The following is a 26,567-nucleotide window of genomic DNA, read 5'->3' as shown; positions in this document are numbered from 1 at the left end:
CATAAGAAATAAGTAACATTAAAAAAAGAAATTCAGACGTAGATACCAAAATATGGGTAGCTAACCCACAAATCTGAAATACAATATTATGAGATATTTCCTATCAGTTTTATAGTCAAAATCCACACATCTTGGTTGAATTTTATACTAAAATTCACTTTTGATTAAAGTGATAGAGAAAACAACAACTATTTATACCTGGTTGCCATCTGGGTCTTTGCACTTCAAATCTGGTTTGGCCACAGTATTCTTGACTGTAAAATTTTGAACCCTTTTCACTGGTAGTTCTGTATAATACATGTACAATTAAAATGCTGGTTTCCCAATTTGCAAATGGCAAGGCAAAATGATTAGTTCTTTATTTATTTTGAAAAAAGGGAAAATACTCAGTGAATTTTCCTTTTGGAGATTTGCTCAATGTTTTCCATATGATGAAAAGAATAGAAAGAATTTTGAATATTTACTTCTTTCTGTATCAGGTCTTCTTCATATATTTACAAACCTGAATTGTTCACAAAGGCTTCCCAGGAGGAGATGGTGGGCTAACCAGGGGAGCTGATGTTAGGACACCTGAAAGTAGAATACTTGTTTTTTTTTTAAAGAAATATTTACTGTTTGTCCTGTAAATTATAGTTTTGTTCTTTGGTTCTTTCATGCTGCTTTGTTTTTCTTTAACTTCCACTCCAAACAGGATACGAAAAATGAGACCTTTGTTTAATGCAGAAATCAGTCCAGAGATCTTCCAGTCTCCCACCCCCACTTCAGCACAGAAAAAGAAATCCCTGTAAATACAATAATCTTTGAAGAGCTTTTCCATTTTTGGAAATGAGTGTACAGCCACACCCCATGGTAGAAAAGTAAGGCTTTATTTGCAAGCATCAACTAAATGACTGCTATGAAGTACTTTTCTTCCCTCCAAAATGATTGGTATGTGAGAATTGAAAAAAAACAAACTATGCATATGCTCTGAAACATTATCTAATTTCTTGCCTACTAGAGAATAACCTAAAGACTTTTACTCTGGCAAGGCAGTTTAGAGATATAGCTTGAACTTCAGAAATTCAGAAAGCTTATTCTGATTTACTGTTCTAATTATCCTTGAAGTGGATTAATCAACTCAATATAAATGAAATAAATAAATAAACAAACAAACTCTCTTCTTGATTTTTTCTTGTCCCTTTCACAATCTCTAACACACATACAAAATCCCTTCTTTAACTCAGTATCAGAAGGTGTTTCTTGGATTCATAGTTTCCAAGTGATGTTTCTTCAGAGAGGGAATAAGATAGTGAATATGAAAGAAACTTAGTCATATTATTTCATTTCTCTTCCCATGCTGTTCTATTACTTTTACTACTATTATAAACAAAATCCTGCTTAGTTTTAAAGGCAATATTCTAGTATAACTCCATGAACAAATGTTTACAATTTAGATTGTCACTATTAATATCTTGTTACCCTTCCAAAGACATTCCTATGATCCTATCCATCCACCTTATACATTGCTTTCCCATTCTTCTATCTTCCCAGGCATAGTTATTATCCCTGTAATAACTTTGGGTTCCCATTAAATGTCATTCTGAGGTTAGTGTTCTGTGTATTTATGCGTGGTGCTTCTAAATCAGCAGCAAAACCTCTTGATGGGAAGAGTCATATTTTGCATTGCAGTAAGCCCTAACTAACAGCAGAGTCTGCTGGCAGACACGTTCACCTCATTTCTGGTGCCATGAGATACTGCATATCACATGACTCCTAGCAGTTAAATGGAATGCTGCCATTTACAAAAATGGCTGCCCAAGCTAAAATTTACATTCCCATGCCTTTTGACAAGCTGTTCTTAACATCTGAACACAACAATAAGAACCATTAAAAAGAACTGCTTTAAGTTCATTCTTTCAAACACTTTTTCTAATGCACAGACACTTGCAAGGTATCTCCCAGTAAATAAAGTTTACTGGGTGGTCCTCTGAGGGAAGTGCTATGTATGCATATCAACCCAGAAGTAGTGAGAAAGTAAACATTGTGCACTGTTCTACAACAAATCCTTGAATTCCCAAATAAATACCTTTTCACCTAAGTTGAATACTCTTGAGTCTCTGTGTAGGATGATCATGTGCCCACAGTAGGGCCAGGGAAGGTATTAAGTCCTTGTTTAGTGACTGCCTTGTACAGTGACTGTTCACAATTACAACAATAATGAAAAAGGAACTTTGTGACCTTCCTTGCATTTACGACCTTCGCAGTTCTGTAAAGGAAAGGAAAGCTGAAGTAAGATCATAAGCACAGTCATGGTTTCATTTAGCAACCTCTTCAGTTAGTTGCAGGTCCCAATTGTGGTCACTAAACAAGGACTACCTGTAATATGCCCTTACTCTGGGACACTGAAGTAATGTGGCTCTATTTCCCCGAACTGTGGCAAGTCTCCTATATAAAGGGCAGGTCTGTTGTAAATATTCAACCCCACAGGACTGGAACACATTATTTTGCTATTAGTGAGATTTCCTACCCCCTGGAAGTAGTGCTATTGTCTATGGTGCTCTTGACACAGTATTTCTCTACAGAAAAGATGCACAAGTGGGGATAGCTTTTTAAAGTCAATAATATAACCTGTGAGGCTTTCTCCTACACTGTGATTTCTGCCATAAAATCTAAAGTACTCAGCAATAATGATAGACTGGGGTTTATAGTGCTGTGACAGGGCCTTGTAAGTCTCTGATATGAGAGCTCTGTGGGCTTTACAGGAACATTGTGTTTTTAGTCTTAATTTATTGCACATTCTGGTGTAATTTACAGAAGAAAAGTCCTGCTGTGGTCAACAAGTCAAAGCTGAAGCATCTCCTTATAATTCTATTGCTTTCTCAGTTACTCATCTATATTTTATTAGCTATCTGATCTCATATCCCTCTGCCTATTTTGAAACCTCCCGTTGATTCGTCATTTTACTTTCCATGTGTGACTCTATTTTTATTTGTCATATGAAGCAAATCTGTGTTTGCATAATGAATTACTTACTTTGTACATTCTCTTGCATCTCCCTCCTTAGGTTGAGGTCTTTTCCAATCTCCTAGCCCCACGGTCTTACTCCATATTTGTTGTCATATAACTGTTAGCACTTTAACTGCCTCTGTGTCATGCACTGCCTACCGCAGAGTAAAACACAGACGCTGATTCAAAGGAGAGCAGGTTCCAGTTTATTTCATACGTAGTGTCAGTTGCGAAAAAAGCTGAGAGTGAGGGGAGCGCGCCGGTGCGGGGTTTAAATACCCCGCGCCGGTCAGCGCCCCCTTACCCTGGGTTACGTCATCCCCCCTTTGTCCTGCATGCTGTCGTGCCGGTAGGTGAAGGGTTGCGAGGCCCCAGCTGGTGCCCCGGGATCGCCCATCATCGGTTTCCTCCTTCAGCCGGTGATTGCTGTCAGCTGGGCGATCTCCGTTGCGCTTTTGCTAACAGCTTGGGTGTGCCTCGCGATCCGCCTAGTCTTTGTCTTTCCTTCTTTCTCTTTTGTGTTCTGATGGCTGCATCCTCCGGCCAGGGTCTGTGTCTGTTGTTGTGCGTGCTATGCTTATCTTGAGTCCCTTCCTCTGCTTCCTCGTTATTGTCATGTGTGCCGTTGTGCTGATGTCTTCAGCTCAACGGCACTCATGACACTCTGACTCCTGCAGCTTGAAACAATCAGGCCTATTTTATCTGCACCCTGATTTCTTACTTCACACCTGATCTATTGCATGCTATAATTAACTTACTAATGGAGTGAATTCCTGATTGTATTTTCTCTCTGCAAATGTTTTATTTTGTAGTACCACTTGTAAATATTTTCAGTATAGGCTTTCTATCTTCTTTTGTATCCGTTAAATCTCTTCTGTGATTACTCTGTATTATTCCTTTTCCAGGGTACCTTTTCCTGTCATTTCTCTGATTATTTAAAAAAACCCTTATTTTCTTTTCTTGTTATTTTGCCTTCTTTGCTAACATCTAGATTGAGGTATCTGTCCTAGGCCTTTGTTGCTTGGTGTTGTAAATCTGCATTCAGTCATTATTTGCTCTTGTTGCTGAAGATCTTTATTTTCTATATTTCTTTGGCTATCATGGTAGTTTATTTTGAAAGTCACTTGGGTCTTTTCCTCTTTGAAATGTTGGGAATATTTTTTTCTAGTTTGTTTTTCATCATGTCTCTTATCTCTTTCCACAGCTCTCAAGTTCTCTTTCACAGAAGGTAAGCATACTGAGTCTGTTCCTTATATAGATTTTAAATTAAGATGCCATGTCCTTCAGGTGAAAACTTGCTGGCACGCTTGCTCTCTTTATTTTTCCAAGTTTAACATATATATGACACCGGTAATTCCACATTCTGCGCCTGAGGTGATTAGTTAACTGGATTGAATTTCTTCTATGTCCTATTTTGTAGCCATGATGTTCCTGATGTTATACATCTGATCATATTGATGTGTAGAATTTGCATTTACATAGCACGAGGCAACACTTGTTCTGTAATTCCTATTGCCTATAATTCCACATCCATTTCTTCAACTTTTGCATTCTAATCATGCACTACTAGCACCAAATCCTTATTGTTGCACTTAGCATATTTTGTAATCTGTCATAGAATTTCTCAGGATCTTCCACAATTCTGCATGTCCAGGCAGCTTGGAAAATTATCCACTGGTCTTTATCTGTTATTGAAAATATGCACAGGAATTTTCCTCAAAGAGCAATGCCTTGTATTGTTGAATACTCTCCCAATTTCAAATAGAAGTGACTTTCACAGCAACATTGAAGATGAAGCAAAAGGTCTCATATTGTTTAACCTAGTATGGAAATCAAACAACATTAATCAAATGCATGTTATTTTACATTAATTGACATGCAATGTATGTCAGTGTAATTTATTCTGATCATACCATTTTTCATTAAACAGTTTATTATTCATACCCTAATATAGCTATGAAAAAATTGCATTTAGTTAATATATTTTATGTAAATTTATTATACTGAATTTATAGTAGTTCTTGCAGGTAAAATATTAATACATGAGGAACATTTGGTATTTCAGAAGAGCTATTGGTGGCTACTATATTACTTAGGGGACCTCTGTACAGCAATATGTAGCATTAATACTACAAACTGGAATTTTAATTGCACAAATAGTTCTGAATTAACATGCCAGATGTAAATAAATGGATTTGCATTCCTTGTGCAAGATAGTTGTGGAACTGTTGACATAGCCGTATATTTGAAATCTTGAGAAGGACATCAGTTGAGATAAATTAGGAATGTTATGTTCTTCTTGGCATTACTGAGAAGGAAGAAAAATAGAGCTTCTCTTGAATAGATACTGCTGATATTGGAACAAAGGCTGTTAATGAGGCTGTTAAGTCTCCGTTAATTATTCCATCCCTGTTCACAAGCCATCTAAGCTACTAACTACCACTTCATCTTGTAGTGGTCAGTTCCTTCTTAAATGTTCAATGTAGTAATACTTATATACACTAATTGAACTGATTCGGATTCAAGTAGAAAGATGGAAAGTTGTGCAATATCAGATATATTGTCATTAATTTGTTGAATCAGGAACATATACTGAAAGTGCATTGCTAATATAATGGGGGTTTGCCCCTTACATTTCCTTGCCCTTGCATGGTGAGAGCTGTAGCAGACTAAACTCACAGTGGCAGCATCAGGCAATAGTTCATATATTAGGGTATTTTAAATTATGAACACCCTTGGAGATATACATAGTGATTTTAAGGACTAATCAGTTCGACAATGTCTTTTATTAAATATTTGTTTATCAAACAGACACATACAAACGATATTTCTCTTTCTATTCCAAACTTTCTGATACAGCTCTAATGTTTTTCTGAAAGTTATGTTGGGACTTTAGTGGTATAGAGATTCCAACAATGCCTCTGAGTGCTGAGTAAAGCCCCTGACCTTTCACTCTTTCCCATATTATGATTATATTTCTGCCACTGTGTGGTTACCTGTCGAATTACCCTATTACCTTTTACTTTTTTAAAAAAAGTGCTGCCACTTTTTACTGGAGGGGAAAGTTCTTGGTTCTTCCTTTGCTGCTTATCTTCAGAAAGTTGTTGCTACTTCCTACCAAGCAGCACGGAATTGTTGTGGAATAGCCTGTTGCTTTATTTTCCAGTAAGGTTCTCAGTTTAATTTAGGCTTGCTTGAGAGAGGATTGAATGGAATATGGGGGTGCAACGTCTTTGCTAAGATGTGTATTAATTTATGTTAGGGGCAGGGATGAATGAAGCTGATCAACTGCAATTAATACTCAGTTTATAGCAGTTGGAAGGGTTTGGACTACATTTCCAGGAACTTCAACTGTAAATCCCTGCCTTGATATGTACAAGCAGTTATATTTAATTGGATAATTAAGTATGTATGATATACCTAATTAAAATCAATTAACTGAATCAAAACATTGAAGAAGGGAGGAAATTAATTTAATTTGCATTTGGAATGGGTGTGGCCTCACCTACTTTTGAGGAGTCAGCCCTCTAGAATGGTAGTCCAAACCCTTATCTTCAGAAAGGTTACAGTCTTCTCTTGGATAATATAAGAAACATAACAAAAACAATTGCTTACTACTTACTAAAATCATTAAAACTTACTTATTCTCTTTGCTTTAGGGGCAGAATAGAAAAATCTTACTTACACTTATTGAATCACATCAAATCAAATATTTATTATGGTTAAAAATTCTGTTTATCTCGTTTGCTAGAATTTCATATGTAAATGGGATCCATATCCAAACAAGCATCCAACTGTGGATGCCATTTATTATCACTATATTGCTTGCACATCAGGTGGCAAAACTCACCATTCTTAATTGTTTTTAGACAAAACCTAGTGACTTCCATTACATTTTCTTTCATTCTATTCCCATTTGAATATACATTTGCTTTTAGAAAGAGGTGAATAGGTTGGGCTTGGAAGCCTTAAACAATATTCTGTATTCTATAATATTATTATGACAGTTAATTTTTTGGTTGAATGGGGATTAATCTCATATAAGCTTTTTCTTACTTCAGCAATGGCATTTCAAGCAACTGTTTCATTTATATCCTTAAAAGAAAAAATCCAAGTCTTGTTTCAACCATTTTTCTTCATAGCATAGTATTCTTCTATTTCTGGGATAGGAGAGGAGTAAGAAATATTAAGCAAAAGAAATTAAAAGCATGAGATAAGGGAAACATATATAAATCTAGTTTAAACCAACACAATTTGCTATACCTCTCCCTGTTTTCTGTCTTTGCAAACTATCCTTGCTTCCACAGCTTCTATGCTGTGATTCCTACGTTGACTTGTTTGCTGAACTCCTCACCACTTTGTTTTGAAGAATCTCAAAATCACTTTAATATACTTCTTTTGTAATGGTCATTCAGATATGTATTCAGTCTCAATCAGCGCTCATTCATTTTTGACTTATCTTTCTGTTTCATGACGTACACTTCCCGAGTAATTCATTCCCACTATATTCACCTTTCCGTGTTTTTACTGACAAACCACATCACAAAGTGGGCAGATGTAGATTCTTATACACAGCTGTTTTTTATTCTTTTGATAACACTTATTCCCCGTAACAGACCACTTATTACCCATTACCTTAACTTTATTATTTGCATATTTTAAAATATTGCCATCCATTTTCCTATCTTTATTGGACATTCTACCAATATACACATACCGTATACTTGTAAAAATAAATCAATAGGTTAGGAAAATAATCACTATCAGACCATCTATCAGTGTAAAATTCTAATAGGAATGGGCGAAGTCTTCCTGATGTTACTGTATAATCAATTAGAAGGGATTCACACCAGGCCATTTTATTAATTAATTAATTAATTAATTATTCACATTTCTATCACTGCCCATCTCCCCCTAAAAGGGGGACTCTTTGGGAGTATTCAGCAGGACAATTGCAATTTGTGGACCGTTTCAATGCACCGTTTCAAGTTTAGCTTTGCAGCATATACAGCCCCTTAAAATCCCCAGTTTTACCTGTAGCCTCCCTAACAAATAAAGAAGGCACAGTCTTTAGATCTGGGTGGTATTGGTGGAATATAGAACATTCTACCTTAGTTCAAAGGATGTTAACCTGAGAGCATAGACAGATAGGCAGAATGTAAACATTTTATCAATAACAAGATCACATTGATAAAATTAATCGTGACTACTTGCATATATTGTTCCAAACATTTAATTTGAAATGATATTAAGATTAAGTGAAATGTGTAAATGTAGTCCCTTACACTATCTATCATGTCCCAGGCCAGGCACTGTAGCAGGGTTTTGAATCTATCTATACAGAGATTGTGAGCTTCCCAGGTTTCCTTAAGTAAGAGAATATTGAATTTAGAAATATTTTCTATAAATGCAATGTCTTTGGACCTAGGTCTCTACCCAGTCATACTCCAAGAGATCAGTGTCAGGGATTTGCCTGAGGCTAAGAGGGAATGAGTCTTCTTGGGGTAATTGTTGGGAGATCTGACACTTTTGTTGTAGGGTTGGGAGGATTGTTTTGGGAGACAGCATCCACTCCAGCAATGTTGAAAGCATATTTACTAGGGATCAGATTCGATACAAGAGCACTATGGCTTATATTGCTACAAGGTAAATCTTGATCATTTGCAGACTCATTGCTTGGCAGGGTAATTCTTGGGGCTCAAAGCGAACTGGTAGTACAGGTTTTGAATGTAGCTTGATAAACACCATGAAGCAGGACCAGGATTGACCCAGGGCCTGTTCCAAGCAAATTGAATCCCTTCATATTTGCATCCCTGTGTACCTGAGATCCTGAACTCTGAAGCAACCAGGGAGAGGCATGGGGGTGCTAAATTTGTAGGTGGTCTCCAGCACAATATTTTTTAAAAGATATTTTCATTCTGCTGTGAGGTGGCTAGCCTGGAGAATAGGTTTTCTTCTGGATTTATACCACCCTATCAAGCTGAGTATTTCCAGTTTATGGATCCTCTGTTGGAATTAGTAGGGCTTCTTTCTTTTGAAGGGGTGCTCTGCAGCTCTTTCATTGAGTTAAAAGGTCAGTGATATGTATTTGAGATGTTAAGGCCATAAGTAGAACAGAGTATTCCTCCATGCAGTTGGGCTGTGTTGGAAGTTCTTCTGGTCAGCTGCATATAACTACTATATATTTCCCTAATTCTTGGTTTTGGTTATTATGTTTCCTCCTCTAATATACTGAAGAGCTTAGTTCACAGACTTAATGTGATGATGATGTATAGTTTAATATGTCAGCATTTTGTTGTGCCTCTGTTATTGACTGGCACTGAATGACTCCAGTTGTTTAATGTCTTTGATCAGTTACCCCCAACAGAGAAATTAATTGTAAAATAAAACAAAACTGATAATACAAATAGGTATAAATAAACAACTTGGAGGAGCTCCTTGTAATAGCTGCTGTTTCACCACCATTTTGGCTCCTCCTCCTCCTCTGAGACGGAATATTATATTTTAAAACTGAAGATGCATTTGGGGATGAAGCATATGTTACTATGCCAAGTTTCATATCTTTCTTCTGTCATCTTTTATGTTGGAATGTATAAAAGCATTTTCAGTGCCAAACAAATCTTATTTACATGCAGTGCTTTCAGTTATTTTTGCCAAATTTTGTGTGTGCTTTTTAAAACACAGTTGGTTTAAATTGTCAGAACCATTTTGAATTTTGTTTGATTTCCTCTGGGACAAGTTTTACAAACGATCTTTCAGTTGTTAAGAATCAGAATAATGCAATCTGAACAGCAGATAGAGGTTTTACCTAAGCATTTCACTGCTCTTGGTCATACAAGCATGAAGACCCCATGGCTCCTTTGATCCTAGTATCAAAATCTTGCATCATAAAATACAAAACATTTGGCTTAGGCAGCATACAAAAGTCGAGTCACCTCCAAAACTATTATAACTCAGTTTTAAAAAGGTTTACAAACTGCATTAATTTTTCATTTACTGAAAATTCATTGTTTAGTAAAGTAACTGATACTTTGATTAACTTCTGGATAGATTATTCTGGATATTTACTTCTGGATATTCACGTTATTTCTGTTTTCTTTTAGGTCATGTAACACAACATTCCAAAGTGTTGTTACAAAGATGAAGCTCTCCAAAACTGCAGCCATCTTTGAATATAAATTTTAAACGACTTTTTCCAAACTTAAAAATATTATTCTTTTCCACATAACTGAATGTGTTAACTTTTGATGAAATCGAGGGACAATGAACTCAATTTCGTTTTTGTGTCTTTTCCTTCTGTACGGTGAAATCCCGTTCTCATTTTGTTCACTGGGGAAAACCTAAACTAGTCCTTTATGGTGTTTTTTTTTAAAATCTTATCTGCTTGCCCTCCACATTCATCCAAATTTTCTATGTCAAAGTTCCGTGTAGTATGCCTCTATTTGTTTCAAGAACAGTTACATATTTTGTTTAGCTTGATTTTTTTTAGAAAAATTATTGCACAAGGGTTTTTTATTGTTTGTAGAAAATGACTTTCGTCTACTTGAACTTCCTGCCTGACTACTGTAAATGGATTGTTACTCCAATACTTTAATGGTACTAATATGAGGCATTGCATTCACTGTTGCATAGCATTATTATCAAATGACTTGCATAAACAGTGTTCCAAGTGCCGGGGCCCAAGTCACAATATCCAAAAGTGCCCTCTATGCAGAGGAGAAAATCAAGTTCTGTTTGTGGACAGCAAACAGATGAACTTACTTGCAGTTTTGGAAGTGAGGACTGATCATGGTGATAGCTGGGCTGGCCTGTTTTGTTTGAAGAAAGGGAAGCTATGCAGCTTAATCTTTGGATTATTAATAATGACGTTAGTGATGGCATCTTATATTCTGACTGGAACTAAAAATGGTCTCTTGCTCATGCAGCCAACACTCCATTATGGAGATTTTACCAGCAATTCAAATTTAATGGACAATGGCAACTTCTGTGATATGAAAGAACATTACCAAAAATCTAAAATGAATATTTCTTATGCAAAGGATTATCCCAGTATTAAAGTAATTATTGACACTATTGCTTCACACATTGAGTTCGTAACAAGGCATCCTCCTGACCTGGAAGATCTGAAGAAACAAGAGATGCATGTAGGTATAAGAGAAGGCTATTTTGTATTGTTAAAAAGTTCGTTGTATTGGAATATTTTCTTACTTTGATCTGGTGATGCTATTTTAAATAAATATGCTATCTGATTAAAGATATTTATCTTAACAGACATATAAGCACATCTTTTTTTATATGTTCCTCAGATATTTTCCACTAGATAGTGCAAGTAAGAAGATGCTGTGGAGTACTTCCATTGGCTTGTTGTATTAATATGTCAGCTAGAGGCAGGCTAAAACACATATATTGCAGCCTTGAAAAGTCCCTTATTTTATCTTCTGCATCACTGGGAAATATAGGAGGCTGAGAATTACCCCAGTTGGATAGCTAGGCATGAGTGCTGCCTTATAATAATGTTTGGGGTTGCACAGATATATGCATTAGTGCCAAGAGAGTTTATCTATATGGCAGGGGCAAGAAGTAGGAAATATATAATTACATGATCTAATAAAATAACTAATAATCTATACTATAAATATCTAACTTTGAAAGATAATTACTTTTGATTCTTCCAGTTATGTATAAAAGTTATTGAGGTATAAATCCCAAGTATTTATCACCACACTTTTACTTATAATTTAATAGGCATGGAGCGTATTAAATTATAAGAGGAGATCAAGGAGATAAAGAGATGGCTGCTACTATGTAGACAGTGAAATAAGTGAATGCAGAGCTGCTTATGTAGTGAATTGTCAAGAGGAAGTTTTAGATGCTAGGACGTGTGGAGAGTGGTTGGGGTTGGATGCACTGAGTATGTGGAAGCTGGTTAGAGTTGCAGTTGTGTAGCTCAACTTTCACCAAGGAAAGGAATTCTGGAAGTTGAAGTACAACACATCTGTAGAAGACCAGTTTTGGAAAACTTGTATGACTCCATTAAAATGTCTGTCATGCAAAAGTAATGTCTTTTTTCTCTGGATATTCCTTCTGGAAAAACTTTATAACTTATATAGATGAATGAAATTCAATATGTCATAGGTATTAATAATGACTAAAATTGAGTTTTTATATGGGAGAGTGTATAATGGGTGATTCATACTAGATAATTATATTAATCCTTCCTGATTTTAAAAGCTGGCTAAAATATATTCTTCTCCATATCCACCTCTGTGTCCTCTTGGTCCTGTATTTCTGTTTAATGGTATGCGGGAAAGAACTTGGGAGACGGGATGAAGAAATGCTGCCTAGGGAATGGTCAGATAAGAGATAGCATAGCCCACAGCTGGATAGTGGGCAGGACAAGAGGCTCAGAAGGGACTCTCCCTAGTTTCTTAGGCTGTAAAGGAGATGGTGGGAGAATTGTACTTTCAGACTTGCAAGATTCTGTTAATGTAGCTTTACAATAAAGTAGAATTAGCTTATCTGGTCTTGTGTCCTGATCTACCCGGTTAAGCTGACATTCTGTACTCTAGGGCAGCTAAACATTAAACTAGTAGAATATGCAAACAATAGAACTATTATAACAAGAAATATTGCCACAATGCTTTAATGAAAATGTTTATTTTGTCTATTGCAGATGTTCTCAGTAATTCCTAACAAGTTTCTCCCAAACAGCAAGAATCCTTGCTGGTATGAAGCATACAAAGGAAACAATACTAGAAATCCTTATGCTACAAACTCCTATGCCTTGTATTCCAAACGTTTTCGTACAATATTTGACTATCTTAGAAAGGTATTTTGGAATCATTTGTATCATTATGATGACAAATACTACCGGCTGCGCTGTCTTCCTTATTTTTATATCATTGGCCAACCAAAATGTGGAACAACAGATCTTTATGATAGGCTCAGATTACATCCTGATGTGAAATTTTCAGCAATTAAAGAGCCTCATTGGTGGACCAGAAAACGTTTTGGTGAGTAAACATGCCGTTCGGTACTTTCGAGTTGTATTAGCTCAAATGAATGTTTAACCATCCTTAGGAAGCAGTGTTCAGTAATTTTGAAGTTTTTCAGCTCCCAGGAAGCAATAAATGATGCAGGAAAAATGCATCTGGCTTTATTATCTGAATCTGTTCCAAGTTGCCTTATTTTATTTCACATGGCAAACCTAAGCTAGCAGTTACGTATGGAAAATCCTACCAGTTGGCATTTTTATGGATAAGTGTATGGCACCAACAATATGATTACCTTGAATTATTTGCCCAGTGCAAAATGTGTTGATGTAAGCAGCAGTCTTGTCTTAGTTTATTAAAGCTTGGAATGATTTTTAGCTAAACAAGTTGTGTACAGAGTAGTTTAATAAAACATCTTAAAATATCATTTAAAACAGTCAGAAGAACTGTCAACTGAAAATTGGCAGAAGCTACCTAAAAGAAGTTAAAATGGATAGCACTTAATGTTTATTTGGTGATTGTTATTTCAGACAGTTGCTCCAGTTTAGGGGAGGGGTTGATATAGAAATTCAGTCCTTGTTATTCTTCCAGGCAACACCCTTTCAAAAACTGATGATGAATAACTGATGTGCATTGTACTCCAGAGTGTCAAACTCCACAATCAAATGATTGCTGAATCATCTGATTGTGTTCATCTGCCATGATGAGTCAACACATGTCAAGAAAAGGATGGGAGAGGGAATTGCAAGGAGTGTGAAACTCTGTTGTTTGGGCTGGAAGGGGACAGTCAAGGTCATCTTGCCAGAGATATCTGCAGCTGGTATGGCTGACCGTTAGAGGCTGGGTGAGAAAGAGATAGGAGGGGGTAGTGGGGTGCTGGAAAGTTTTAATGAGTGAGTTTAGGTGGGAATCTTTTAACTGCAGCTTTTTTCCTGTTCTGTACACTTGTTCTCAATAAACCTGAATTCTGCATATTCCAATTGTGTGTCCTAACAGTCAGGAACCACGCTGAGACGAGGAATAAGTCTCTAGTGTTTTATTACTGTTACGTTAGACAGAAAATCCTAACAAACTGAAGAAGCATGAGAAAACCCATACAGATAAACCCCAAAAGTCAAGGCGGGTCTGTTCTGTGTCTCTTTGAATGACAGCTCAAATTCTCTCTACTGCGCATGGATTTTCCCCCCTGGATAGGGGCCCCCTCCTGCTCACCATCAGTGCCCATGACATTGTGCATGAGTTGGGTCAAGATTGGGATTAATAGTGTCAGTTCTTACATAGAGTTTTAATTACATTTATACCTTTCAGTGCTCTAAGGAGCTCACACTAACATATATTGGGATTCTCTTTGATTTTATACATGCAACAGTGCTGTGGGGTAGGTTAAGCTGCAAGATAATGACTGCTCCAAGGTCAACAAATAAGCTTCATGGTTGAGTGGGGATTTTATTTCAGGTCTTGTCAATTGTCTTCTAGCACAAGTGAGTAAACAGCTCTTTTAGCTCTCTAGATATTGAAATAAATGACTTGGCATTAGCACTGAACAGTGAGATGGCCAAATTTGCTAATGGCCCAATTATTCAAAGTAGTAAAAACAAAAATGGGATTAAGGTTTCTCTGAGGAAATCTTTCCAAATAGGTGAACATACTGTAGGCAATGCAGTGGCAAATGTGGTTTAATGCAAGTGATCATAGAAGTTACTTCCTAACTTTGCATAACCACTACTCTATCACAATGTCATCCTTGGAAATACAGTTGTAATCCACACATTTCAAAAGGGATATCTCAGAACTAAAAAAGGCAATCAAAATAATTATGGAGTTGAGTTGATCCCTAAATGGAAAGACTTTCAAATTTTAAAAAAATGAGAGGGATATGATAGAAGTAGATAAAAATATAGTATATGGTGTGAAGGAAGTAAATGTACTTTTTCCCCTAACGGTGCTAGACTTCTGAAGCTAAGTGGTTGGAAATTTAGAAAATAACTGTATTTTGCCTGAAGGAGGTGAGGCAATTATCATGCCCGACAGTTGTTAGCCACTGTGAGGAGAAGGATGTAAGGTTTAAGATGCCTTTGGTTTTACCCAGTAAGTCATTTCTTATAATCTTTTGTTGATTAGTTGTTGATCAACTAAGTTTTTATCTTAGAACATAGAGTGCTTTAATAGCATAGTATCTTCTTAGTTTAGGAAGCTTCATAACATCTGGTAAAAAATTCAGGATCTTCATTTGCATTTCTATATTTCTGCATATAGGAATTATCAGATGTTCTTTAGAGTCATGTTAAGTCCTTTTTTTTAGACCACATTAATTTCTTATGCAGAATTGCAACTTCTGGAGAAGGCAGGCTGGTTTTCATATTTCTATATCTAAGTAATTAAATTCCACAACATTCTCTGACTTTTTATTACTTAAAAAGTAATAAAAGTAATAAAAAATGGTGTATTAATGACTTTATTTGCTGTAGACAAGACCATGGCATCTCTACACCTTAAACACCAAAACTTTAATTGTCTGAATTATCTAAGCAGTCAAAAGGAAAGTGACAGGGAGAAGTCAGACAACACAAATAACCCAGATACAGAAGCATTCAAGCCTATTGTGCAGGTGACTGCATAATACAGTCCATGCTATACAGAGCTGTCCAGATTTGATTTCCAACCAGCCAGTTCTTGTGATGTCTGTATAACATAGCACCTGGACATGATTAAGGCTTGACCACTTCAGATAAATAATCCACTTTTAGCCAAAATTCACTGGGCTTCCTGGATCTTCTAAAGATTTCTCTTGGATGGATTCCCTTGCTTTTTCCTCAGAAGTTTTTATTTCTTTGTTCTCTATTTATAATTCTGTATTCATTGATTTGTACTGATTCATCTGGACCTCCTTCAGATAGGAGTTATTTTTTGTTGTTCATGACTTTCTTACACATCCTGCCTAATAAAACAATCATCCTGAGAAAGAATGTCTTTTTATTGGATTTTACTAATATTATACAGTATTTTATCAAATCTTTCATACAATCTGCCTCTGGCTTACTGGATTGCTTTTATAATATAATCTCTATTCTACTCCTTTAAGAGGTTTTGCATTCCTGTTAATAAGATACATTTTGCGTAATATCTAGGAGATTTATCCCATAAGTAGTAAAGGTAAAAATCTTAACATACTGGTAGGTTTCTAGTTAAACAGCACCCATAAAGCTTTTCCTATGAATTATGTGCTCAAAAACATGAAATTTACATCATTTATACTATATGCATTTCAAAAATGAATAAACTAAATTTAATGTATTATTGATTGAAAGTGTTTAATCCTGCCAAAAAGGCTTTCATAGTGGCTTATTGTTACCCTCAGGGTTACATTTAAAAATATGACATTACAAAAATGGGTGGGAAAGGTGGAGAGGACAAAAGTAACTTCAGGTTCCATTTTTTAAAATTATTTTTAAACAATCCCCACACTTCTACTCAGAAATTAGGATTGCATTTTAATGCAATCTTTCAGTTAGCCCCAAATGAACATCCTATTTTTGTGTTCTTTGGCCAATGTCTTCTCTTGTCCCCAAAAGGCAGATCATTGTAACTCTCTATTATAAAATTGCTGATTTTAAAAATTACTTCTCTGTGTTTTTTGTTTTCAGGGATAATTCGTTTGAGAGATGGATTTCATGATCGTTACCCTGTGAATGATTACCTAGATCTGTTTGATTTGGCTGCCCATCAGATTCAAAATGTGCTGCAGAGAGATTCTGAGAAAAACAATGAAAAGAGGAGCAACATCATTATTGGTACAGAAACTGATGCTTAAGATGGGATTTCCCAATCTGGTGTCATCTAGATGTTTTAGATCTCACATTTGAAGAACATCACATTGGCAAAGGCTGATTTATAAAATCTGTATTCACAGTGCTAAACTTGGTATGATTTATGGTTACTGGTGTTGAAATGGGAATTCACACATATTCTTTACGTCTTAGCAATATATATATCTGAGCTACATACTAGATAAGAAAATGGGGTGGTAGCATTTTATTTGAACAAGTTCTGTTAGCAAAGAGGAATGGAGGCCTTAACCTATCCTAATGTAAATGCTTCTGACATGGTCTAATGTGTCTTGATTTCCTAACTGAAAAGCAGTTAAGCCTAGCTGCACTGATGCGGGACAACTATTTTGTGGCTCTTATAAGCAACTGTTAGATGCTCTTTCTAGGGTTTTTGTCTCAAGGACAAGAGTAGGCATAACTACAATCTGTATTAACATTAGAGTTACCTTCTACATAAAAATATTGATTCAGATTAACTATGAACATTATTATGAAGCAATTGGCCTTTGCTGCAGTTTCATGGACTTGAGTTTTTCTAAAAAATGTTTACTTCAGCTCTTCATCAGCATGCTTACTATATTAAACTTTTCATTAACTTGTTAAAATATAATTTATTTCATAATCTATAGGATATATGAAAATCAGAGGGTCACTTAGGGAACAACATTATTAAACTTTATATAATTAAAGCTGTAAACATTCCTCTAACTTTAACAGGCAGTGTGATTTTCCATTCAAAAATGTCTCTGAACGGAATGATTACTGAGTTATAATTAAATTGCTTGATGAAACAATGGCTGTTTCCTCAATGCTGCACAAGACACAAAGCTCCAGGCATTCTAGACAGGATTTCGTAATTTATGAACATTATAATGATAATTCACCAGAATGTTTTATAATGGATTTTATAGGGGCATTCTAGAACTATTCTATAATTAAAATAAGTAGTTTAATCATATGTTATATACTTTTAGCTTCTATGAAAAAAAATGTATTTTTTTTTACTGTGCAGTTGTGACTTGATATATAAGTGTAGCAGTGGTTAATTTACCTTATGTTGAATATGGATTCCTTTTCACAAACATTAATTCAAGCCCATGGTGGGTCAGATTCTAAAAGTGGTAGGAAATTTACTTTTGACTTGCTAGGGAATCAAAAAGTTATGGCAACTAGTATTACCGTGGTTTTGATAGTTAATAAGTTTTACAGAGCTGACTGCCAAACATAAATTATGACTAAATAAACAATGGGAATCTACATACAGTATTTGGCATTATGCTAATTAAAGGGACACAATAAATGAAGACATACTGTATGTGCCACCATATCTGCTCTGTAGTGGACCTACTATAGTCTATATTCCAGTAGCGCAAATTCTGTAAAAAGATTGGACCGGTAGAATGGTAAATTTTATTTCATCCATTCATACAACCTTAGTCGCCTTAACTACCTATAGGGTCTGAATGTAACTCCTCATCAATACGTTTGCAAAATTGACATGTTCCAGAAAAATGTTTATTGATACTGTGTGTCCTAAGAATTTGAGAACATAGCAAGTAGAGAGCATGGCATACAGCGTTCATTGGAATTTACAGGAATAGTACAACGAGCACATACATGCCAATACTCATGCTATTCTTTTTCAGGATAAGCAGTGTTATGCAGAGTGCAGAAAATAAGAAAGAGTAATCCAAGGAAATTGAACGCTTGAGAGAGGGAATGAAAACTGCTAAATCTAGTTTACCATTTTACTTGATACCTGTCTCTGCCAATCATCCCTTTTCTGCATCCATACATCACTTCATACATTGGGTTTCATTATTCATTTGAATAAATGTTCTTTGAAATATGGACATCTTCGAAGTATACCTAGTCATTGGGATTCAAATGTAGTGAAATATAAATTTAACAACATCCAAAGAAAGTAAACTCAATATTTCAGGGTGTTTTTTATGTAAAAGGAAATGGAATATGTTGTTCATCCACATCAAAAAAATACCATAGGCACCAAAGCCTTAATGTTACCTAGTGTATTTTTTTAGACGCCCTACTCATAGCCTTCATAAAAAGTTTCCTGGACCTGTTGCCTTCTACGTGTTGACTTTTAGCTCCCATCTCAAGTTTCTGTGATAGAAGTTGATGTACAATGCATGTGGATAATGGCAGATTGGGGAAATCTGGTTTATAGCAGATCTCTATTTATTTCTGTAAAGTTAAAGATAACCATCTATAAATTTTCTCATTTCCAGGGGAGGCAAGTGCTTCAACAATGTGGGACAATAATGCTTGGATTTTCTTTTATGACAACACTACAGAGGGGGAACCTCCATTCTTAATACCGGACTTTATTCATGCCTTCCAGCCAAATGCAAAGCTCATTGTTATGCTTAGAGATCCTGTTGAAAGGTGAGCATCCAATATTTCTAAGATTTCAAATATTTTCTGTTTTTTTCATATTATTTTAATTAATAGTTCATTGCACTGAGAACTATTTAAAGAGGGTATAGTCAGAGAGGGTGCCATTTTCAAATAAGCGTCAGGTCTCCTGATCTGATAAGAGGAATATTATGATTCAACTGTGCTCAGATACACTGTGCGGGTGGGTGTGGGTGTGGTGATGAGGAATTATGTTACCAGGCCCATGCACTGTTTGTCTTGGATATATTGATTTCTTTTCAGAGATTTTGCCTTATTGTTAGTATTTTGACCTTCACCATATATATGAAGTTTTCCATCTAATATTGCACCAGATTCATGCCCTGTATATATGTTAATATATGGTGGCTGCAATTGATGCTCTGCCCATTTATGTACATCACATGTACATTACATGTAAAAAGAAGTGGTCTGGTTTCAATTCTGTACTTGTGGCAGCCATCTGGACTTTTTAAAAATCTTCCCTACAAATGTCTCTGCACCTAAATGAAGAAGATGATGTTAGTTATTCATTTGCACTAATATTACTTGTCTTAGGCATTGCATACTTACTTTTTCTAGATCTCTTTTAAAAGTTGGGAGTGTCATATTTAATGTAATTCTTTGTTTGCCATCATTATGGCCACAAGCAGTCCTTTCAGTTGTAATTAGAATGTGTAGACTTATAGATATTCTAATCTGCTATACACAGCATATGAATAAATAAGCCACTTGTTCAACTCCTGGATGACTTAACCCCTGTAATGGTTGCCTAACCTAACAAAGCCAGACTCACAAGTGGGCTCTAGGAAATCTGGTTTATTGAAGGATTAGTATGCAAGTACAGAGAAAGCTGAGAATGAGCAAAAGCGCGCCAAATACAAATTAAGAACCCTCGGCTCAAAACGTAAGACCTCCCCCCACCCGGCCGTTCTAACCACCACCACCCCCAGGTGCCAGTAACTGTCTTCACCAGTCCTGGGAAAGCAACCCTGAGCATGTGAGAAAACCCAAACACATTCCATTCCCTCAACCAAGAGATAACAGTCCAGGCTAAGGCAGCCTCCCTTTCCTGCAAATCAACCACGCAATTAACAACTGACACGTGAAGTGTTACAAATCAAATACGTGGTTAGCAAATGACATGTGAAGTGTTACGATGTACCAGGCACATTGAAACAGTGAACATGACAACCCCTCTGTACAACATCTGAAAAATAAATGGCTACCAGAAATACACTTTAACAAGTAGTTCTAAATATTAAGCTCCATTTAATGAAAGCTGTCACAGATAGAATTCCAACATTAAATGATTGCTTTTTTAAAGTTTATAGTCATAGCTGTAAAATTAATTATTTTTTATGCAAGTGCTATGCTAGTAACTTCCAGGTAAATAAGTAGTCTGCAGATAAATCTCTTATTGGAATAGTTTGAATCCAACATTTTGTATAAGGAGGAGAAATGTTATACCAGCCATTATGGGGTGTTCACATGACTCATTCTTGCCCACAGTAAATTCACATAGGTGAATCCACATACAGCATCTGATCTAGGATAACTGAGTGAATGAAAAATAATTTGAAAATCAGATGATATGATTGGAATTGGTGCAATTTAAGGGAGAATTGGATTATCCACCTCTTTCTGCCCTCTTTTAATCCCATGGGCCCAGGGATATGTGTGAAATTTCAGTAGTCAAAGATGGAGTGCTGTTTAAAGGATTCTCTCTAGATTTTCATCTGTCTTTCAGAATGGACAGAGATGCTACAACTGGAGTTTCTTTAGCCGAGGGTAGTTTCAGACTAAAAATACCATCCTGTGATTTAGGGTTTTGGTTTGCCTGTTTGTATGGCACAATAACTCCTTTATGATTCAGTGAACCATATCATATGAACATGCCTACTCAGTTCCATGCCACTGGAGGAAACGTGGCTTCCTAAATTATTTGCAAAATTATCCAGCTAGGGAGAATTGAAGGAAGTGGTAAATGAAAATAATATGAATGAGTCATCACTAGGTTAATTGATTTGGTTTGAAGGTGGAGCTGTACCTTTTCAAAGGAACTATACAAGAAATTTCTGTACAGTTCCTTTGAAAAGGAAGCAATATAGGAACAAGAACTGGGTACTTCCAGTGTTACGTAGATCATTAGATAAGAATGATAAGGTAACAAAGAGACTGAGTAGGACTAGTAGTGTTTATTACACAGCAGCAATATAATAATTAGATCTTGCAGAGTTTTCTATGATTTTTTATTCATCTGCCACAAAGAAAGCTATGGTAGGAATAATGATATGATGGGAAGGTGTTTGGAATTCTATGACCATAATAAAGATTTGATCTGGAGTTTGGAAAATAAATTTCACTATTGTTAGGTTCTTGGGCAACTTGGAGCATCTTGACAATTTGTGTTCGTTTTGTCTGGAATAAGGATTGCCTGATACTCTCAAATCGTCAGTAAATCTGAAAGAAGCTCTTTCCTTAGGACATCTGAGCCAACAACATTCTACTGCGACAAACAAAATTTATGATATAAATAATATCCTTTGTTTCTTCCCTAGACAATAGCTGTGGATTTATTATTTCTGTTAACTTGATGGCATGCCTTATAATTACAGTCCAATTGTTTATATATTTTTTTATTCATAGATTATATTCTGATTATCTCTACTTTGCAAGTGCTAATAAATCTGTAGAAGACTTCCATGAAAAAGTGACTGAGTCATTGCAGCTCTTCGAGAATTGCTTGACAGATTACTCTTTGAGAGCCTGTGTATACAACAACACACTTAATAATGCCATGCCAGTATGTACATTTCATTTCAAATTTGATTAACTACTCTGAAGCCAAGTACTACCACAGTGTCAGAATAAATAAGAACCAAGTACTTTATAAAATCCAGTAACTGAGAATGCATATGATTGTTCTTTATTTTTTGTAAAAAAATAAATAAAAATAACTGCACACAGGGATGCTAGGTTAGATATCTTTTCTCCGTCTGGTTGTCTAAGTTGAGGATAGTTTCTAAGGATATACATTTTATGAAAATGAAATGTTGATTTAATTTGAGTGCTATTAATTTCTTTCCCTTTTTTATGTCCCCTCAAAAAGTTGGGCATAAAAAAAACGACACCAGTAGAGTGAGGGAGGGAAGGGTCTTGGGATCCCATCTAAAATAGAGAGAGATTAATCTGTTCTATGTCAGTTTGCATGCACCGTAAATAGTTTTAATCTCATTTTTGTATAGCTCTATAAATTAAACAAATACACTTTTTTGGAAAATTATATATTAACATAAATGCATATGTTTCCCTGTTGTTTGTCCCGATGCCCCAAACTGATCCTTTTCCACACACACCTGCCAATTTACCCACTGCTGTATTCTTGTCCACCCCTTCCCAATCAACCATTTCATTTCCCTTTGCATTTCCCTCCCAGAACCCTCTCTACCTGGTTCCAGCTGCCATACCATGTGAATTATAAGTGTATCTGGAAGAATTTACTACAGCTTTCTCTCTCTCTCTCTCTCTCTCTCTCCCCCTCTCTCTTAGGTAAGACTTCAGGTTGGCCTGTATGTTGTTTTCCTCCTTGACTGGCTGACCGTTTTTAATAAAGATCAAATATTAGTTCTCCGGTTGGAGGATCATGCATCCAATGTTAAATTAACTATGCACATAGTGTTCCAGTTTCTTGATTTAGGTAGGAATTTTAGTTAAGCATATTCACCATTGGTTTATTGTGATTGTCTTATATTTTCTAAGGCTTGTCACCCATATTCCTTTCCCCTATGCTATCTGTCTTCAGCACAGCAGTAGATAGAGTTGGCACCAAAGACATTCATCATGGGAAGGAATTGTAAGCTGGCATATTTCTACAGCTCTGAGCTTTAAATATAATATTTTAATCAGTTCATTTGCTATCCACTAGTCAATTTCATGCATTCTGGCTGTTACTTTGAACTGAGGAGTGCTACCAGGTTTACTTAACTTAGTTTTTCAATTTCCTTTAACTTAATAGATACACTAAGTTTTGTTTCATTACAACCCACTTCAGGCTTTTTATTTTTTTGAGAGGAGAATTTCTAGGTAGATTTAAGAGAGCCACCTGTAAAACAGTAGTGATGTCTAAATAGAAATGACCTTCTGTGAATCAGTTCTTTGTGGATTGTTTAGACTGACAATGTGGGTTTTTCTCATAAAAGTTCACTTTGAGGTCAGAGATGCATTCATTTGTCCTGAATAGCTTCCCGAGCCACTGGATTGCAATGCTTAATGTTACAGAAGAAACACGTTAACTGTTAAATGATTCTAATTATGTTTAAATGACATTATATTTAGTTTTATCTTTTAGTTTAGCTCTGCCCATTTTTTTTTATCCTGCCTTCATTTCTTTTTGGGTTGCAGCCTTTGCCATATCACTTAATGCTGGCCTATATTTAACATCACCTTTCTTTTTACCTAGTTTAAGGGGAAAAGATGTGGGTGTTACATCAAACAATGTACAAAAGCAAAAGTCATTTATGCTTTCTGTTTAAGCCACAACCTGTAGCGTTCAAAGGCTTACCTGTTTATTGAATATTGGAAATGCTTAAGAAAATGAATAAGCAAAATTATATATGATTATAAATATATTTTATCATAGGTGCTCTAAATGAAAAACAAGAAGCTCTAATTACTAAAAGTCCTGCATCAAACACTAGAAGACCTGAAGATCGGAATCTAGGTCCTATGTTGCCTGTCACAAAAGAAATTCTGCGTGATTTCTATCAGCCTTTCAACAAAAAACTTGCCGAAGTTCTTTCTGATGAAGCTTTTTTATGGAAAAAGTCCTGATTTGACCATTTCAGATCCACCACTGCAGTGCTTGGAGAGAAAAAGATATATTTTTTAAAATTTTGTTTTCCAGATGTAAATAATTATACGTTGTGAAGTCTGCATCTTGATGTTTCTCTTGCTTGTTATTATACAATATCCTTTTCCATACTGGAGTCCTTCAAGTTGTTAGGGCTGTGACCCCCAGAACTTGAGTCAGCATGGGACCTCCCGATTGAGGAATGCTGGAATATGAACTGAATTTCCAAAGAAGAACAAAATGATTTTTCCATTTTTTTTCTCAAGAAAAGAACAGTGTACAGATAGGTTTGGTTAAAGCAATTTTAAATCCTCTGGTTTTAAAATAACTGCATTACAATACAGAAATTAGCACTAGATACCTAAGATGCACATTCGTTCTCACTTTTAAAATATAACTTGCATTCTTTGGAAACTGTTTAAAATGGCTTTTTAACAATTAAAAGTTAATTAATTTTAACCCAGTGGTCTGATTTTTACTTTGACACACCATATTTACTTTAAGTGAGGATGACCCTGAAATTAAAAAACTCCAACCCCTCCCCTCAGAATATTAGACAACAATAAAATAACAACAAAACTGCCTCCATAATGCTCCCACAATATCTAGGACAACCATCTCATTTCATAGGTAAATAAATTGTTTCCTCTCTAGGTAAATATGGTCTTCTTTAGGCAGCCTTTGCACCCATAATAAGCCCATTAAATTTACCAGAAGTATGTAACTTGAAAAGGGACGTGGTGGCGCTGCAGGTTAAACCGCTGAGCTGCTGAGCTTGCCGATCGGAAAGTTGGCGGTTCGAATCCGCGTGACGGGGTGAGCTCCCATTGCTAGTCCCAGCTCCTGCCAACCTAGCAGTTTGAAAACATGCAAATGTGAGTAGATTAATAGGTACCGCTTCGGCAGGCAGGTAACAGCGTTCTGTGTAGTCATGCTGGCCACATAACCACAGAAGTGTCTACGGACAAACGCCGGCTCTTCAGCTTTGAAACAGAGATGAGCACCGCCCCCTAGAGTCGGACACGACTGGACTTAATGTCAAGGGAAACCTTTACCTTTATGTAACTTGAAACGTAATAAAGCAACTTGTTTAATGGAATGTTTTGTTTAAGTTGGCTCAAGGCACAATTATATTACTGTTAACGTAAGTCATTTTCTCAAGAATGCCCACTTTCAATGATTAAATCAAATAGAAGGCTAAGAGGTTATACAAATCACCAGATTAAGACAAGAAAACTGGATCAATTTACAATAAAATAGAATACAATGTTTGTGTGAATTTCCATGTGAGGAAAGTGATAAAATGATATCTTTCAGTTGCTTTATTTAAATGTTATTTCAATCTGTATTTAACATGGTACAAATTCAAGGACTACAGAAAAGAGTGAGAGTTTTGTTTGAACAGTCCTCAATTTAGTCTCTCAGGGAATAGGTAAATTAATTAAAAATCCAAAAAGGGTTAAATGTATTTAACAAGTCAAATTTTACTTAGTCAAGAAATATTGACCAAATTAATTCTATGTTTTGGCTAAGATGGTCGCTCCTGATTAACTTTTGATCCATTTAATTACCTGAAATCCTATGTTCTCCCTGCAGCAGGAATGCACAATAATAGTAATGAAAAAAGAGAAAGAACATAAAAATAACTGCTTCACTGAGTCTGATAATTGTATCTCTAGCCATATTTTAAAAAGAAGTGCTTCATTATGTCCTTGTATTGATATCCAGATATCAACTACCATTAAGTAGAATGTGGAAGAGGCCTTGGCAGCAGATTTTTAATATCGTGAAGAAACGGCATTTTTAATGTGTTATTGTTATTGCCTTTTTTATTTTTTCCTAGTCCAGTGGAATATGGAAAAGAAACTACTAAAGAAACTACCATGGGACCCTGTCCATCAGTCTGTCTATCAGCAGGGTTATTCTCCAAAACCTGAACAGAATGGAACCAGATTTGATGGGGCAGGAGAAACCTCAAAGAAAAAGCAGGATTGATAATGGAGCCACAGCTGGCTTGGGATCCAAGAGAAAAACATTCCAGAAAAACTCCCCATATGTAATCCTGTGAGAAAGGCAGGAGGCAGCACCTTGGAAGCTGCTGACTTTCCATTCTAAGCTGTCCTTACTTCTGGGCACATGACCCAGTGCATATGCAGCCTGCCCTGTGCTTCCTAGTGCACACAAATACACAGAGTCATATCTTACATTGTCACACACATGCTTCCCATGAGATTGGAAAGAATTCCAGAAGCTATGCTCTGCATGCTTTCCCTCCCTTGTTCATTATGACAGAAGGAGTTCACAATTTAATCACAATTTGGTGATTCTGGGTACTAACACTATAGTTCAAGGTGAATTTATTTATTTATTTATTTATTTTAGAGGAGTATGGAGATAAATTTGAAGGAAGAATGGCTAAATAAGCCCCAATGTAGCCCTGGAAAAGAAGAGGGGGTGAAAAAGAAACTCAAGATAATCCTGTCTTGATTCCCTTTG

At 35.9% G+C, this 26,567-nt stretch overlaps 1 protein-coding gene across 2 annotated transcripts in view; it reads left to right on the top strand.

The window, feature by feature from the left end:
* CHST15 (carbohydrate sulfotransferase 15) overlaps positions 1-24,530 on the top strand; it is a 74,326-nt gene extending 49,796 nt beyond the window's left edge. The window contains exons 1-8 of one of the 2 annotated variants that reach the window (XM_063307307.1): positions 4,199-4,213; positions 10,089-11,129; positions 12,659-12,998; positions 16,622-16,768; positions 19,054-19,210; positions 21,869-22,025; positions 22,772-22,919; positions 23,862-24,530. In XM_063307307.1, coding sequence (XP_063163377.1) covers positions 10,590-11,129; positions 12,659-12,998; positions 16,622-16,768; positions 19,054-19,210; positions 21,869-22,025; positions 22,772-22,919; positions 23,862-24,052 — 1,680 coding nt within the window. In that variant the 5' untranslated portion in view covers positions 4,199-4,213; positions 10,089-10,589 and the 3' untranslated portion in view covers positions 24,053-24,530. Of the gene's footprint in view, positions 1-4,198; positions 4,214-10,088; positions 11,130-12,658; positions 12,999-16,621; positions 16,769-19,053; positions 19,211-21,868; positions 22,026-22,771; positions 22,920-23,861 lie in introns of those variants that run through there. The other variant, XM_063307306.1, reaches the window with a different exon arrangement.
* The last annotated feature ends 2,037 nt before the right edge of the window (positions 24,531-26,567 follow it).

The sequence above is a fragment of the Candoia aspera genome, chromosome 6, assembly GCF_035149785.1.
Source record: "Candoia aspera isolate rCanAsp1 chromosome 6, rCanAsp1.hap2, whole genome shotgun sequence".
Classification (NCBI taxonomy): Eukaryota; Metazoa; Chordata; class Lepidosauria; order Squamata; family Boidae; genus Candoia; species Candoia aspera.
This window is presented reverse-complemented; position numbering and strand designations above follow the sequence as displayed.